General features: G+C 44.8%; 1 protein-coding gene across 3 annotated transcripts in view; it reads right to left on the reverse strand.

Moving 5' to 3' along the window:
• Positions 1-4,679: 4,679 nt before the first annotated feature.
• Positions 4,680-16,698, reverse strand: part of LOC144734509 (transcriptional coactivator YAP1-like) — a 64,280-nt gene continuing 52,261 nt past the window's right edge. For all 3 annotated transcript variants that reach the window (XM_078616736.1, XM_078616735.1, XM_078616734.1), the window contains 2 exons: positions 16,134-16,316; positions 4,680-14,737 (listed from right to left, as the gene is read on the reverse strand). In XM_078616736.1, coding sequence (XP_078472862.1) covers positions 14,550-14,737; positions 16,134-16,316 — 371 coding nt within the window. In that variant the 3' untranslated portion in view covers positions 4,680-14,549. The remainder of the gene's footprint in view (positions 14,738-16,133; positions 16,317-16,698) is intronic.

A 16,698-nucleotide genomic window follows, 5' to 3' on the forward strand; every position in this document is an offset into this window, starting at 1 on the left:
GCCGGACGGATTCTGCATAACCCCTCTGTCGCCATCGCATTTTGCGCTGGACAATTGACAAGGAGAGGAAACATTGGAGTCGAGGACCCTCCCAAATGGAAATTCTCTTCGCGAAGTAGAACGCCTCTTTCTCAAATTAGGCCGAGTGGCATTCCATTGGCGTGAAGATTTCCTTTAAAGTGCCATGCTTTTATTTATTGGAGTAAATAGGTAAAGGTGCAGCCCTGCAAATGCTTGCACATGTCACTGTTGGTGGAAGGTCCTCTACGAAGAGGGAGCTCTCCAAAGCCCATGCAGATGGTATTCGGCCTATTCTTCCATGCTGTACATACATCCTGGAAGATGTGAGAGTACCCACACTTTAACCCATCACACGCAACCTCCCAATGGACTGTGGTGCGCCAATTTGTATGCTGCTTAGACGAAGAGATTTAATAAATGTGTTCCATTATTTCGACTGCCGTGCCTGGAGATTTAATCGAAACGTGCAACTTCTGGATTGTACGTCCATTAAATTTATATTTAAAGCTTTTGTGACTGCATGGATTCATTTTATTGGTTCTTTCGGTAAAGTCACGTAGAAGGGAAATAATAAATTAATAAAAATAAAACATAATAAGATAAAATTATCACGTTTCGGCCACAACGCAATGAGTCGAACACCTGAGGACGGCTGCTTGTGTTGTGGCCGAAACGTCGTGATAATTGCATCTTATTATGTTTTATTTTTATTATTTGTATTATTTCCCTTCTACGTGACTTTACCGAAAGAACCAAGAATATGTACGTCCATTACACAGTGGGCAACATCCAATTCAGAATAGTCATACAAATTTGGAAGTGTGGTGTGTGTATATATGTACATTTATATATAGGATATGCGTGCACTTTGGCATGTGTGCCTGTGTTTTTGAGATGGCGATGTTTTCGGAGAGATGCGTGTGTGTGTGTCCCTCTGGAATCTTTTCGTTTCTGGGTTAAGTATTTGTGGAACATATGTGTGCATTTCTGAAATGTGCGTATTTGTGGGATATGTGTGTATTTTTTTGGAGGTGTGTATGAATGTTTGGATGTCTGTGCTTCTGGGATGTCTGTTTATAAGGATGTGTGTGTATTTCTGGAATGTCTATGTTTCTGGTATGTGTTATTATGGGTTATGTGTGTGTGTCTGGGAATGTGTGTGTGTCTGGGAATGTGTGTGTGTCTGGGAATGTGTGTGTGTCTGGGAATGTGTGTGTGTCTGGGAATGTGTGTGTGTCTGGGAATGTGTGTGTGTCTGGGAATGTGTGTGTGTCTGGGAATGTGTGTGTGTCTGGGAATGTGTGTGTGTCTGGGAATGTGTGTGTGTCTGGGAATGTGTGTGTGTCTGGGAATGTGTGTGTGTCTGGGAATGTGTGTGTGTCTGGGAATGTGTGTGTGTCTGGGAATGTGTGTGTGTCTGGGAATGTGTGTGTGTCTGGGAATGTGTGTGTGTAGTTACCAGAAGAAGTACAGTAGTAGAATTTGATTTCACAAGGAGATGGAAAACAACCGGTTAAGACAACATTAACAATGACAATTTTTTTCATATTTTCCAAGGTTGTTCAAATGCTTGGGTGTGTATGTGTGTGTTTCTGGGTTGTGTGTGGGTTTGGGGGATGCATATGTTTCTGGAATGTATGGGTTACAGAGATGTGTGTGTGTGTTTTGGGGGTATGTGGGGAGCGGTTGTGTCGAGGTTGGTGCACTGCGATACAAACCCGGCGACCAGAGTTCGATCCCCGCTCACGGCCTACACAAGTTACGAATAATCTGAACCGGTGCTGGTCCTCCCTTAGGTCGACTCAGCCTCAGATAAGTAGAGACAAAGGCGGCCGGGTGTGGTGTTGGCCACCCGCCCCCTCGTGTGTCGTGCCAGCTTTCATAGGTGCTCGCTAACACCACTTACCCCAACGGTCTGTTGAAGGCTATACAGGGAATCTTTGTATTTGGGGTGTGTACATGGCCAGATTCAGCATGACGAGGACCCAGGGCATCTCCCTTCGGTGGCGAGATGTTGACTACCTCGCCTGGTATACATGCGTCCGTGGGTTCGATCCCGGACCCTGACGCCTGCTATATATTTGGAGTTTGCGTGTCTCTCTTCCCGTGGTCGAGTGGATTTTTCTCCGTGACCTCTGGTAAATATCCACATGATAAGCCACTTCGTTGAGCTATCATTTGTGGCCACGTCGCTTCTGAAAAAGAGCTGTGTAGCTCAGTAGGCCTTACCTGGTAACGTTCAACATTGTTGAGTTTGTAGTGGTGTTAACTACTCGCTGTTCGCAAACTGTGAAAGAGCGGATCGTAAACAAGGGTTTCCCGCTCAATCAAACGGTCAGGGTCAAATGGGGTGAGGTAGGATCCAAACGCCAGATTGGGAAGGACCAATCGGAAGGTCCCACAAGGTGGCCGGGGATTGGACAACCCGGCCACGAACAGGTATAAAAGCCAGAGCGCTGAGAGCTCTTGGCCAGTTCTGCTACACGAAGACCCAAGTCGGCCGAAGACATCTAGGACCCTGGACCAAGCCCTCCAGCCCTTATCAGGGCTCGGGCTCAGAGTAACCAGTGGTCGGGGAGAGATCCCCTAGGTCCAGCCAGAGGACGCTGGGAGAGCAGGGAGATTAGATAGCCTGCAAGGTCCGGAGGCTGTGTCTCCTCAGAGTAACGGGTGAGGGGACCATATACCTCCTTTGTGTGATAGGGACTGTGTATTAAGATAATAAACCGTGTGTGCCATAAAGAAGTTTAGAAGTCCGTCCTTTACAACACTACAAGTTCAACAATTTTCAGTTTCATCGTTTTTGGGGGCCATCATTCTATGTTCAGTCCCTTCCCTTTGTGCTGAGACCATTTGCCAAACACGGAAACCTTGATTATTTCAGCGCACTTTAGTTTATTTTAGTCATGTTTTTTTTCATGTTATATGCAAAAATTTTCAGAACTAAATAAAACGTTGAAATGGATAACATTATTTTGAGTTTGCAGAACACGACTGGTGGTGATACACATCGTGTTAATTACTGTGGTAATTCTTGTTCAATCATAACAATCATCGTGAACTCCAGTAACACGTAATTGAAGTGCCGTATAGTTTCCGCACCGATTTATAAACAAAATGAACGTAAACCTTTTGCAGGATATGAAACGTTTAACAAGGCACTCGAGACGCTGACGGAAATCCACTGCTGCTAATGATGTTCTCACAAACGGTGACTTCTATGCCGCTGATGAAAAGTAATAATTGGCGTGGAAGGCTAAGATAATACCACGGGCATGCAGAGGCACTCACCACCACACATCACTAAGATATGTTTTTACGCGTGCGTTTGTGTTTCTGCAATACGATAATATATTCCAGCATATGATTACAATTGCATTAACCACAATGAGCCCTTTGTTTAGCGTACTCAGCAATGAGCGGGTTTACAAGACGCAACAGTTAAATTTACATTCCAGCAGGTTTCGGCAGGTGGTATTGTAATTACATGATTATTAAAAGTAATTTGCTGTTAAGTTGTATCTGTAATAATACAAAAAAAATCCTCTCTGACATCGTGATAATTACAAAGAGCAAACGATTACAAACGGAGCTCAACTATACTCACTAATGATTTGCCATAAATGTACACATTAATAGCACTTACAGAATAATTGTGGCAGTGTATGTGTGCATTGAAAGAGAGATGATTCTTAATTGGACCGAGACGGTGGATAAAGGACTTTATATTGAGAAAGTTGTCGTTTAGAATTGGCCATCTGCCAACTCGACCCAATTTACTTATCGCATTTCTAGATTTGAAGCTTTCGTGACTGCAAGGATTCATACTCTTTGTTTTTTTCGGTAAAGTCACGTAGGTGAAAAATAAAATAAATGAAAACAACTCAATTAAATCACTTATTTAGTTTATTAGATTTTTTTTTACCTACGTGACTTTACTTATCTTAATAGGTTGGCAGTGTGTTTGGCATCTATGCTGTTACTGAACCTCAACGGGGATCACCTGTGACACTATAAATATATATTTTTTTAAACGAATTGAACTTATCTGACAGTCACATATTTGACCATCATATATCTGAACGTCGCATCTCTGACCGTCTCATCTCTGACCATCGCATATCCACCCTGATCAATTGACCGCTCACAACCAGCGCAGTATTTACACATGGTGTCACCGTGATTTATTTTAATCGATGTGCACAACTTTGACCGTTTCACTATCCTGCTCTTCCTCGGTTCCCCAACGAGTGGGATACGCGACGTTGTATGTGTGCTTTACTCTTTTCCCGTTCTGAGATGTCTGCAAGCTGCCGGGTGGGGTCTCGTTCACCGCCGAACGTGCAAGCAGTCAGCATTAATCTTATTTGGAGAGGCTCAGCGCCGGTTTTTTTAAGGACATTGTACTCACCGCAGAAAACTGTAACGACACGACCGCACTCGAGGACAGCTGGTGCCAAACTGTGCCACACGCCCTCCCGCATGGCCTTGTGGGAGCCTCGGTACTGATTATATTGCGATGCCTACGTCATCGGAATGGGAAAGGGTTAAGTGGCCTGGCAATGAGTAATCGATCAGTTCCCTTTAATAAAGCACTGCCAATGTGCAGAAACAATAATTCACACAAGTATCGAATAAAAGTCACGTAATTTAATCACTTTTGGTGTAATAACAATTCGGTTTATTTGCTTTTTTTATGCAGCTGAACACACAACAACATGAGGCAACTGCAATTGCAGTTTTTAAATCAAGGATTTACAAAGAAGAAGTGTTTTAAACGCAAATAACGGAAGAACAAATGACATTACAGTGCATTGATATGCGAAATTCCATGAACACGGTTTCAGTTGGACTGCTGAAAAAAAAAAACACAAACAGCTTAAGCCGTGCATGTTACATCAAGAAAACGTTTAGGCACAACGGTAGTTGTAAAATAAACAACAAAAACAATCTACTTTTTAAAAAATAATTTCTTCAAAGTGTAAAAAATGAGGCATGTTTTTTTTGTTGTTGTTAGTATTCTAGCAACGAGCATACCATATTTGAGTGATAAAACACGTATTTTTATTTACCAAAATATAAAAGAAAAAAGGCCACAAATAAGTCAAAATATATTTTTCTTTTCTTTTTAAACCTCAAATGTTGACCGTAACAGCAATGAGTTTAAATATGCACGAGTAAACACAATGGATGAGTCCAACTGGAATTCGTTTGTAACATTCATTGTTAAGATACAATGCATGGAAGCTCGGATTATTCATAACAACCACTGCAGCAGTCGCATCCTCAAGCAATCCACCAACCCCCAATACATCCCATTTCTTTGCCATTTCACAGCACCTGCCTAATCAGAACCGGGTTCAATTACGATAGTAATTGTGGAAGTCGTTTAGATTTTCGAGCGGCGTGTGCGGTTCTAATTCCCGCTAACATTTTTGCTGTTTTTTGTTGTTGTAAATTAACATTGGAGCCCAGGGTCGATCTGCCTTGATACTTTTAACACATGCAGGGCAGTCAAAATAGAACACGAATATCTATCGTCAGTGCCGCACGCTTGTTCATTTGTATTACTATTAATTTCCCAAGTGCGATTAAAGTTGTCTCATTTGATAACGAGTACATTTGCAGAAAAGTCTGAAATGCGGTCTCAGTTGCAAATATCTCAACATTAAAGTTTTAATCCCCATCTTTTCATTTATATATTCAATTCCTCGTGGAATTTTTTGTGTGATTGTGATGTGCCCTTAGTGTTATACACATACTTTCTTTACAATTTATTTTCTGTATATTTTTTTAATTTAGTATCCAATTTTTTCGGGTTTTGATTTAATAACGAAAAGCTCTGCGGTATTTGTCATCAGCACGTGAACCATCAGCTGCTCCTCAAGCCATCGCCATCTCTCACGGGATGCAACAAAACAACCCCAGCTTCCTGCTCATTGGCTAATTTCATCATTCCGTCTCCGCGGTGGACGTATTTTCGGGCGCGTCATCCCGTCTAACGACGACACGTCCTGTCCAAGCCCGCTTCTGTTAACAGTCAACACGATGTCTCTCACTTGCCTATGTCCTCTGATCCACGTGCTCCTCTTTCTGCCCCTGCAATTCATTCCGGGCATGCACCTCTCCTTGCTTCTGCATTAAATTCCCAATGATCTTGGTGAACAATGCCACACACGCGCGTGTGATTAGAGGCGACCGAGTCTGAAATGAGTGATGTGTTGATGATAAGTTTGCAGCCAGCAAGGGCGCGGAAATAATGAATACCTTCATATCCAAAGGTCTACAGGAACAGACCTATGAAATGGATGTTACCATTTTTAATAATGCGTGACTACCATAATGATGGGATAGTGCGTTCAAAGTGAGAGGTTAAAATGCAAATCCAGGACACACAATCTGACACTATGCAAGTTTAGAAAGAGGAAAGACATTGATGATTGAGTAGCCAAACAAAAGAACGAGAAAAGAAATCAGATAAACCAACACAAACGTGATTGACGGAAAAATAGCAAGGAGCATGACGTCATCGCAGAGGTTGACAATTGGCAATTTATAAATGGGAGCTCTTTGGAAAAAAGTAGCCATGCAGCATGAGAGATATTTGTATTTCGATCGCAGCAAATGTCATGTGTCCCAGGAATTAAAAAAAAAAAATTCAGGAAGTTCTAGATGTCACAATTGATCGGAGTCAGCACAGCCCTTCAGAGCGTGAAAAAAAATGAACGGGAAAGCGCCAAAACTATGGAGATCATCAAAGAGGCGAGGTCAGTTGTTGGAACACATTTTTAAAACCTGATTGCGAGATGTATCGACAGAAACTTAAATGCCTCTATCGTGGGACGATACCTCGATCATTCGGAATTTCTGCAGCATGTCTGTGCATGTCCTTCAAGTAAAACATATTTTCAGATTTTCATCTGGGTTTTATTTTTATCATAATCCACGAAACACGTGAGTCCTTCTCTCCGTGACTGCATGTCTAGGGTGGCGCTGTGAGCTTGCAGCACTCCACTTGGATTGGAAATTACAGATTCATTGGAGTTGGGGGGGGGGGGATGACTCAGCCCATTATTCCTGTCGGCTATGAAATCAGTACCACTTTGAAGGTAGTTGGCAGTGTTCATCCTATGATTAATGTGGAATTTCCACCCAGGCTCAAGGTCACCAAATGAGAGATTACTCAGTTGAGCAGAAATTAACTTTTAACTTTGAGAGAGTAAGAAACACACATACTATTTCTCGATGTTTATAGCCTTTGTGCCCTTAGCTCACCCCGTGATTATGCACCTCCGATTAGCGCTGTTGGCTACGTACGGTGCGAAAGAAGTTCAAGTGAAAGTTATGTTCATCACTGCTATTTTTCCCCCACAGATCTCCCTCGCTAAAGACAGGCGCTGTCCCGAGACGTTCTCGACTGCTTTAATGGAAGACAGTTTCAAAACGAACAGATCGCATAACGTACATTATCAACGACCACCATCAAACCACGCTTCCCAAAGCCCCCACCATATCTCCTCAACCTGCTATGCGCTAATTCACCTGTCACCTGCATACGGGCCGACTTCATAGCTCCATCTCCTCGGGGACTGTCCTCTCACATACATTCAATTTCTTTGCTGCCACTCGTGACATCTTGCCATTGGCTAGCAATCCCTTCTAGCGATGCGCTCTGCTCGAGACCTTACTTTCGCAACAGTTTGGATGATGTTATTTGCACGGTTGGCTAATTAGCACCGTTTTGGTTACGTACGGTGCGAAAGAAGCTAGACGTGCATACACATATCTGCGCATGCTTTCGAATCCCACTTATTCCAATTTAATGTCTCTAAATGTAACTCGAAGCATGCATCTCCATGAACGTGATCTTCATGCCTTTTTTTGTATATAAAAACAAAGCCTCAATCTTAAAGGTCAGATCCACCTTGTACAAACGGACTAGTTACTACGAAGATATATTTCTCTTTGGGTTTGTGGGAGGGTTACAAAAAGAAAGGCACAGCAACATTTTTTGGGCGACACGCGCCGAATCATTACGCCACGGATGCGTCCGACGGTGTGACGGTGAGCAAACTGGACTTACAATCCAGAGCTCGCCGGTTCGTTCTCCGGGAGCGGCAGTTAAAACACGTTTTTTTAAATCCCCTCCACCGCCTCTATCCGCCCAGCGTTATAACTGAGTTCACGTTAGTCGATCGGTGGAGCAAAGTGTGGCTACTCCTGCCTGTTCCTAAACGTCTCGCCAGTGTGGAAGAGGAAACCAAAGTACCCTTTGAAGAGCGCTTCTCTAGAGCTCCCTCTATTGGACGCCCTTCCGTCAGCAGTGGTGTGAGCGGGAAATTGCAGGGCTGCACCTTCACCGTACACACGTGACATTCATGATCGATTTCAACGAGCTCGCATGCATCTGAAGACATGCCTTGCATATGTATTAACCGTTTAGGCACTTATTTTGACCAAACATCACTTCGTTTTGCGTTGTGGTGTTCGCCTAGTTCATCACACATAGGACATGAGGCATTAAAACTGGCTTGTGAACGGAAGTTTTGTAAAAAATAAATTACTTTCATTAAAAACTTTTTTTTAAATGGATATATTTTTTTTAACATAACAACACATCAAGCTGAGTTGGAAAACTCAAGCTGTCATACATGTTCTCTAATTTTCCCATCAATGAACAGAATATGTTTGAACAATGATCACCCCACGAGTAATGTGAAATCATGCAGATCTCGGTAGTAATACTTTCTTTCAAAGCAAAGCTTTTTTTTTAAGTACAACTCAAAACAAAACTGACTCACCACGACAAATCCATCAGCAAAGCTTTGATCAGAATACTTTTGAATACACAAATTTCTAAGTGTTCTGCATGTAAATAAAACAATTTCTGGGCACCAGATGCTCATATATTCTTGGTTCATATGCTCATACAACTGCAAATCATACCAACACATTTTTGTTAAAGCATTATGGGAAAATAGGGTACACAGAATGCTATATCAGCTGTTTGCTTTTCATTAATTTAAACGATGCATTATAACTCGTCGCACAATGCTTTGTATTAAATCGTCATCAAACCACGGTCAGTAAAAAAGAATATGCAAAAAATTTGGCATCGATACAAAAAAAAAATCCATATCAGCTCATGATGAAACTCTGATTATCACGTACGTGGTAACATATATAATTCCCAAAACTCCTGAGACCAAATCTCCCCGTTAGCGAGGAGGGTCCGCCACGTGTTCTGGGTTCATCCCAGGATCGTGCTCCTGCTGATGCAGCTGCTGTCCTGGGAAATCTGTCCCTCTTCCTGGGACATTAAAAGTCCGGGTTTATGTCGATTCCGGAACAATTTAACACTCAAGACAACGCATTTACATGCAGTTCTCCCCTGTTCTGGTAGCGTGCGCTACTGCGGCCGTCTGGAACGATCTTCTTTCCCATATAAGGAAGCCACTGGAGCTATGACACTTTTAAAACAATACTGAAAACTAATTTCTTTACAACCGTTTTTTGTGTTTAGTTTGTTGTCCTTCCCCACGCACATCTGATGAGCATGGCTGGCTACGTACGGTACTAAAGAAGTTCAACATACAAACTACATACGATACATCGCGAGATAGTCATATTCCCACGATACATCCCAAGTGTCCGTACCTCAGAGGTGGCAACCCTAACAGAGAGTAAAGATGGTGACAGCGACTTTTTTTTCAGCATCTCTGATTGACAGAACTAGATTGCAAGCTATCAATGCCTAGCACCATGGTTTTTTTGTTGCTACAAATGTATATAAACGTAGAGGCAATTGCATTTTAAGAGCAATTTTCCGATACAGCTGGGCAGGTGGCCCTGTGGTTGTTCGAGTTCAATTCTCAGCCCATAACCATCATTCCTCTGGAGTCAATTAAATTTGAGTGCCACTTTTGTGGGAAGTCGGCAGTGATTGTTCTCACGAATGACTTGGCACCCACCGTAGAAATGTGGAATTTCAGCGAAGGCTGCCAACAGAGATGAAAACCAACTCGGGCTCGTGTGCCTAACGAGGTGCTTTGACTTTTGATCATCAATGTAACAGTCATAAAATTAATGTTCATTTGGCACAGTTACTCTGTATGTTCTTAGTTATTCCCAGCACCTCTGCGTCTTCTCTGACCAACCAGTCAACAAGGATAAAAATAACAAAACATCTAATATTTTCTACGCCTGTGTGTACGTATGTGTTTATGTGTGTGAGAGTGTAAATACGTGTGTGGGTACAGTATACTAATCATGTTTATATATAACATGAAATAGAAATCTATTCCACTCAATAAAAGTATCGTATTATCCTTTACACTCGACCGACGTTTTTAGTTTTTTTGTGTTCGTGGATTAAAAATGCGTGAAAACAATAAATTGGTTTAAATAATAATCCGACGAATAAAGAAAATACATTTTAAAGTGTTGTCAGTTTGATCTTTTAAAATGTATACCTGTATTTTGCACTTTTTTATATTAATTTAACACAAAGGATGCTTTTGTTACGTGTACATATTCATGAGTGAATCCCAAAAATATTCAACACCATAATGTGCAACCATCATGACATTTATATCATTTCAACAACATACAATGAAGATTCGCTCTCTCAGCCTGTGGGCTCTCTTCGTCGATGATTCTAAGCAGCTACTTGTTGACTTTGCCCGCTTAAACAAATGCTGCTGGGATAATATTTATCCAAAAAGCCAATAAATAGGCTCATGGAACAAATCATTATTTTACAGATACTCATCTTTTCCATCTAATATATATAAAACCTACCATACGCGAAGCAGGCATGCAATGAATTGTGCACTTTGTAACCGTGCAGGCCGACCGTTTATGGTGGGTACTCCCAACTCTTTAAAGAAGTCTGGCCAACGTGGAAGAGTAGGCCAAATGCCCTCTAAAGGCGCGGGGGAGGGGGTGGGGTGGTCTAGTGGAGATCCTTTTCCCCAGCGGTGGCGAGAGCAAGCAATTGCAGGGCTGCGCCTTTGCCGTTGAGGCCGAGTGCGCCTTAACCGCGGTCGTATGTGCGGCCTTCAACGACGCTGCCAATGCGGGTTCCCTTATGTCGTACAGAAAAAAATACGGCGCTGTGGTAACAACAAAAAGTGAACTGTGATGTTAGTCAATCAAATGAAGGGAGGTGGGTGGGTGGGGGGGCTAGTGTCATGTCATTACTCGATCCGTGGCTCGATCGGCGATGAATCGACACGGCGGATCAACCCGCAAATTACGCCACGCTCGCTTTCTGATCGGTGACCCTTGGGCGGTCGTGCGACTTTTCGTATTCACATCGCCGATGTCCTCCAGAGAGGACGGCGCACGCCACGGACAATGCGAAATGGTCCGCCGACACCAAATCGTGGCGATGTTGCCACGCTGCGGCTCAGCAGGCGCTTTGATATTCTGTCCAGATGTGATATGGCAGAAGGGTTGCCGTGGCTTTACTAACGGCACAGCCTCCGTCCACGGTTCTGCATTTACGTGTCAATGTAATGGAAGGTTTAAAAAATAAGGCGGATGATATTACAAACAACAAAAGAGTGTGCGTGCGTTAATGTTGCCGCGCCGTGAATGCACCGCAAAAATATTCGTCAAATATAGTTTGAGAAAATGTGTTTAAAAATGCAATGAAAAGCAGTTATTCAAAAAGGCATATAACGTCTCAATCTCCTTATTTAACGCACACACCATCCATCTTGTACAGCGTGTTGTCCGGGGCACGACGTCCGCCGTTTTGCCCCACGTTCTGGGACCTTCTTAAGGAACCTCAAAAGCTCCCAGCACGTGCAGAGGGACGTCGGATATTGTGGCGGACAAAACGCGCGCAGTGCAAACCCGAGAGAGCGATACGGCACAACCACGGACGCCGTAGTAGGACTCTAACAAAGGGAATTGACCAACCATCGCAAAGCAGAACCCCGCAAGAAACGTAGTCTTTGGATTCACCGATACTTTCCGTGGTAATCATTGCCACTTATGCACTACCGTAAGCGATGTATTGAATTTTCATCCAAGGGATGAGAATGATGTTGACTGTCACGATGGATATAATGAAGATAAAGATGATATAAATTACGGTAATAAAGCACAGCAGTTCTAAGGCATCTAATTCAAGTAAAACATATACAGGTCTGTATTGCTACTCTGCTGCCTTGCTTTGTACTTCTCTGAGGATTACACAAATGATCAATGTTAAACGAATATGGATTGCTCATGGATTTAAAATGCAGGATTCTGAGAAAGCCAAACACGTGTAGCCTCATTCAAATCCAGCGCCGGCTTACACAACACACAACACTCCCTCGTATAGCCTTCACAGACTTTTGGGGCGAATGCATTTAGCGAGCACCTATGATGGCCGGCACAGCACACGAGGGGGTGCGTGGCCAGCACCACGCCTGGCCGAATTTGTCTCCCCAGTGGCGATGTTTATTACACACCGCACCAGGCACTCATTTGAGTCGATCTAGGAGAGGCCCAGGAACGGTTCATCGTCACCAGTGTTGGCCATGAGCAGGCCTCGAACTCGCGTTGCCGGGTTCGTAGCGCAGCGCGCTAATAACCGCTGACAACTTACACACACACACGCGTATGTATAGCGCTAGCTCTTATACCCTGCCTGTAAGCTTTCCCTATCACCACACGTAAGTGTCAAGCACAACAGGTCGTAAGGTCAGTGAGAAAGCCGGAGTATGGCTGTTGGACAGGCTTACTGCAATTATGATCACAGGGTGATCCATTCATAAAGACCCCACTGATGTCTATTCAACCTGGTCTCGTGCCAGACGTGATTGGTTACAAGCGACGTCTGTGTGTCGGATTGGTCGAGGAGGAACAATTGGGTTAGCCCACACGTTCGCCTGACATAGTCCCCGTGACATAGCCCCACTCACATAGCTCCTCTGGCATAGGTTCGTAAGCAAATCACAGTGGATATGTTAGACATAGTGTCTTAAGCAGTGTTAAAATGTTTCCTTATTATCTATTATTATTATCTGCGATGTGATTGGTGGAATGCACAGAGAGGCCTTCGAATAGAATGCCGTTTTCTCAGTAAAGTCTTCCTATTATATTGATAGGGTATCTATAAACGAATCGCCATGTATAATGCACTTACAACGATAGTTTGACACTCCTCTGGCAACATGTATACAACCGCAACGGCCACGATCTCCATTACATTTTATGTTGTCGGCACGTAACCCTTGAACTTCACCGTCCTCCGAGATTTCACCAACACGGTCGTCGTATCTTCTTGGTTCTTTCGGTAAAGTCACGTAGAAGGGAAGTAATAAAATACCGAAAGAACCAAGAAGATGAATCCCTGCAGTCACGAAAGCTTTAAATCGAAATTTACGGTCGTCGTTTGTTGGGGGGGGGGGGGGGGTTGCTGTTCCTTACGAGCTTACGAGAATCATTCGCTGCTGTTCTTGTCGCATCCTTGACACTTCCTCGTTCGTACCGCTTCACCTTCGTTCTGCCCTCGCTCTCTTCACAAAACCCTTGTTCGCCCCATCAGCCTAAAGGTGGCATTAGCAAATGCCGTGCGTCCGTGTGCATGGTCTCCCCATGCCGTGGAGGTCGTGGGAGTTACTTGACCTTACTTCGTGCTGGCCAGAGGGCTGCGAGCATAGACAGAGTGGCATAGAAGTACACCACAACGATGTATTGCCACCTGCTCACAACACATGTTTGATGCGTGGTGGTCACCCATCCGAGCATCATCCAGGCCCAACGCCTGCTTATCTTCCGTTTAGTCATGAGACTAAACGAACTCCGGGCGATTCAGTAACAGGCAACGTTTGCCATATAATTTTTTTATAAAATTGGAATAATGTGCACCTAAGAGCATTATTTCATGCATGCTTCGTGAGCGTAAGAATCGATTAATGTTTACTTGCTGCCTGAACACGTAGAGGACGAATAAAAACCTCCCGGATGGTTGTCCCTCTGTTGTTTGTTTCGTTTATAGTGGGTGGCTTAGGAAGTCCCCGTCAAAAGCAACGCATGCATATCCGTTAACGGTGGTTGACAAAGAAAAAACGACGTTTCAATTCCATTGCTAAAGGTTTGCAGTCACTTTCAGATCTGGCACGCACACGCCTCAGAATCGAATCAACATCCAGATTTTTTTTTATTTACCCCTTGTGCTCACACACACAAACACGTGTGTTGTCCCCACCAATTTAGTTTGTTGTTGTTGTTGGTTTGGAGCAGGGTTCTTCATCTTTATCTTCTGGCAGTCCACAAACCCCCGACAAAATAACCACAAGGTAGAGCTCTTTGTTTTTGTTATCACCGTCGCTCGGCGGTTTGCGTCTCCTAGCACCGTCACCGTCACAGGCAGATGATGAGGCTGTCTCCCCTCACCGTCACCGTCACAGCCAGGTGATGAGGCTGTCTCCCCTCACCGTCACCGTCACAGCCAGGTGATGGGGCTGTCTCCTCTCACCGTCACCGTCACAGCCAGGTGATGGGGCTGTCTCCTCTCACCGTCACCGTCACAGCCAGGTGATGAGGCTGTCTCGGTTGCCGTGGGAAGCCACCGATCCCAGGACGGCCTCGACGTCGCCCAGGATCTCGGGCACGAGGGAGTCGCTCAGGCTCGCCACCAGCTCGTCGCTGTCCATCGCCATCGACTCGGGCTCCAGCAGGTCCGGGAAGACCAGGCCTGGGCCCGAATGGGCACCTGGGAAACGGAAGGGCAAAGATGCAGCTCCGGTGATTGCTTCGGCTCGTAGGTCGGCGTGCGCCCGACCCTCCTCGGCTCTCCCGACACCGGTACGCACGCAACGCCGCGCATCATATGACGTTCGGGCTTGGGATGAGTTGATCGGAAGGCCCCACAAGGACCGGTTCGTATATTTTTCATCCTACTCATAGTCGCCCACAGTTTGGGATTCAAATGCAGCCACTAGTGCCGCCACTTCCCCCGGCGCGCATGGTAAATGCGTGTTTCGTTCGGCACAACGTCCAACGTTTTTCTTGCACGTGCTGGGAGATTTGAGGTTCAAAAAAGAAGGTCGCGGAATGTGGATAAAACGTCGGACATCGTGCCGGACAATACGCTGACAAAGATGGACGGTGTGTGGAGTTAAATAAGAAGATTGAGCTGTTATAGTTTTTTTATTTAGTTATGACCGCCTTCCACAACTTTCGTGTATTACAGAGGTTTTGCACTGAACTAAGACTGTTTCCTTTTTCAGAAACATTGGTTGAGACGAGGCTGATTCTGCCGATGAGACAGTGAATGTTGAAACCACTCCCGGATTTGCATGCACTGACCCAACGCCGCTAAGATGTACGAACAGAAAGCCGCGTGACCAAGTGGAAGTGAAAAAAACAACTTTGATGTTTTGCGTGGAGATGCAGGTATCCGAAGGAGACGCTGTTCTATTTTTTTAAATAAAAATTCTCCAGAAGGTCGCCACCGAATGGTTATTTTGTGAAGTGCATGGATATACTGTTGGGGGACAAGTGATGTTAGCGAGCAGCACCTATGAAGGCCATCACAGCACACGAGGGGCTGGGTGTGGTCTCCCGAGTGCTGATGTTTACACACCTCACCAGGTACTCATTTATGGCTGAGTCGACCTAGGGGAGGCTCAAAAGACTGGCTCGTATATTTGTCACAGTTATTGGTTGTGAACAGCAATTGATCTCGGGTCGCCGGCTTTGTAGCACAGCGGGAGGGGGGTGGGCTAACCGCTACGCTACTGCTACAAAGACAAATATCCCCCGTATAGCCTTAACAGACTGTTGGGGTAAGTGCTGCTAGCAAGCACCTATGAGGCCAGCGCGGTACACGAAGGGGTGGGTGGCCAGCACCACGCCCAGTCTCCTTTGTCTCCCCAGTGGCGAGTTTTACACACCGCACCAGGTACTCATTTGAGGCTGAGTCGACCTAGGGGAAGCCCAGGACCGGTTCAGATAATCGTCACTGGTGTTGGCCGTGAGCAGGAATCGAACCCAGGTCGCCGGGTTCGTAGCACAATGCACTAACCGCTACACTACTGCTCCCCATACTGCTACACGTACAAACATAGACAAAGTCACACGTGCATGGCATCGTTTAATTGTCTCACCACTGGATGGGTGGTGAGCAGACATAGAACACGGTCCCGACATGGACTGCTGAGAGGGCATGGCACACGGAGTGGCCATGGACTGCTGGCTGCTCACAGCACACGGAGCCGGATTCCCGGCTGTCGGCTGGCCCATGGTGGGAGCACCAAAGTGGCTGCCAGGACATGGGACAGGAGCCGCACCTACAGATAGGGCAACATCGTCATCGTTCGTGTTAACAGTTAGATCATCATCATCATCAGTGTCACCGGGAGAATTGTCGTTATGATTACCATCGTTTTTGTCAACAGCGACATTATCATCATCATCAACATTAGCAGTGTCACCAGAAGTATTATTATCATCATCATCATCATCAAAATCGCAATCATTCGTAATTAACATCAACATCATTATCAGCAGCACAATTAGTCACACCATTGTGTCACCAGCAGTATTATCATCATGATTAAAATCATTATCATACATGTCACCAGTGGCATCATCATCAGCAGCGACAAGGGTCATCATCATCACCGCTAGAGTCATCAATAATTTCGTCACCATCATTATCAGCGTCACCAT

Source organism: Lampetra planeri, chromosome 51 (assembly GCF_965212315.1).
Source record: "Lampetra planeri chromosome 51, kcLamPlan1.2.h2, whole genome shotgun sequence".
Lineage (NCBI taxonomy): Eukaryota > Metazoa > Chordata > Hyperoartia > Petromyzontiformes > Petromyzontidae > Lampetra > Lampetra planeri.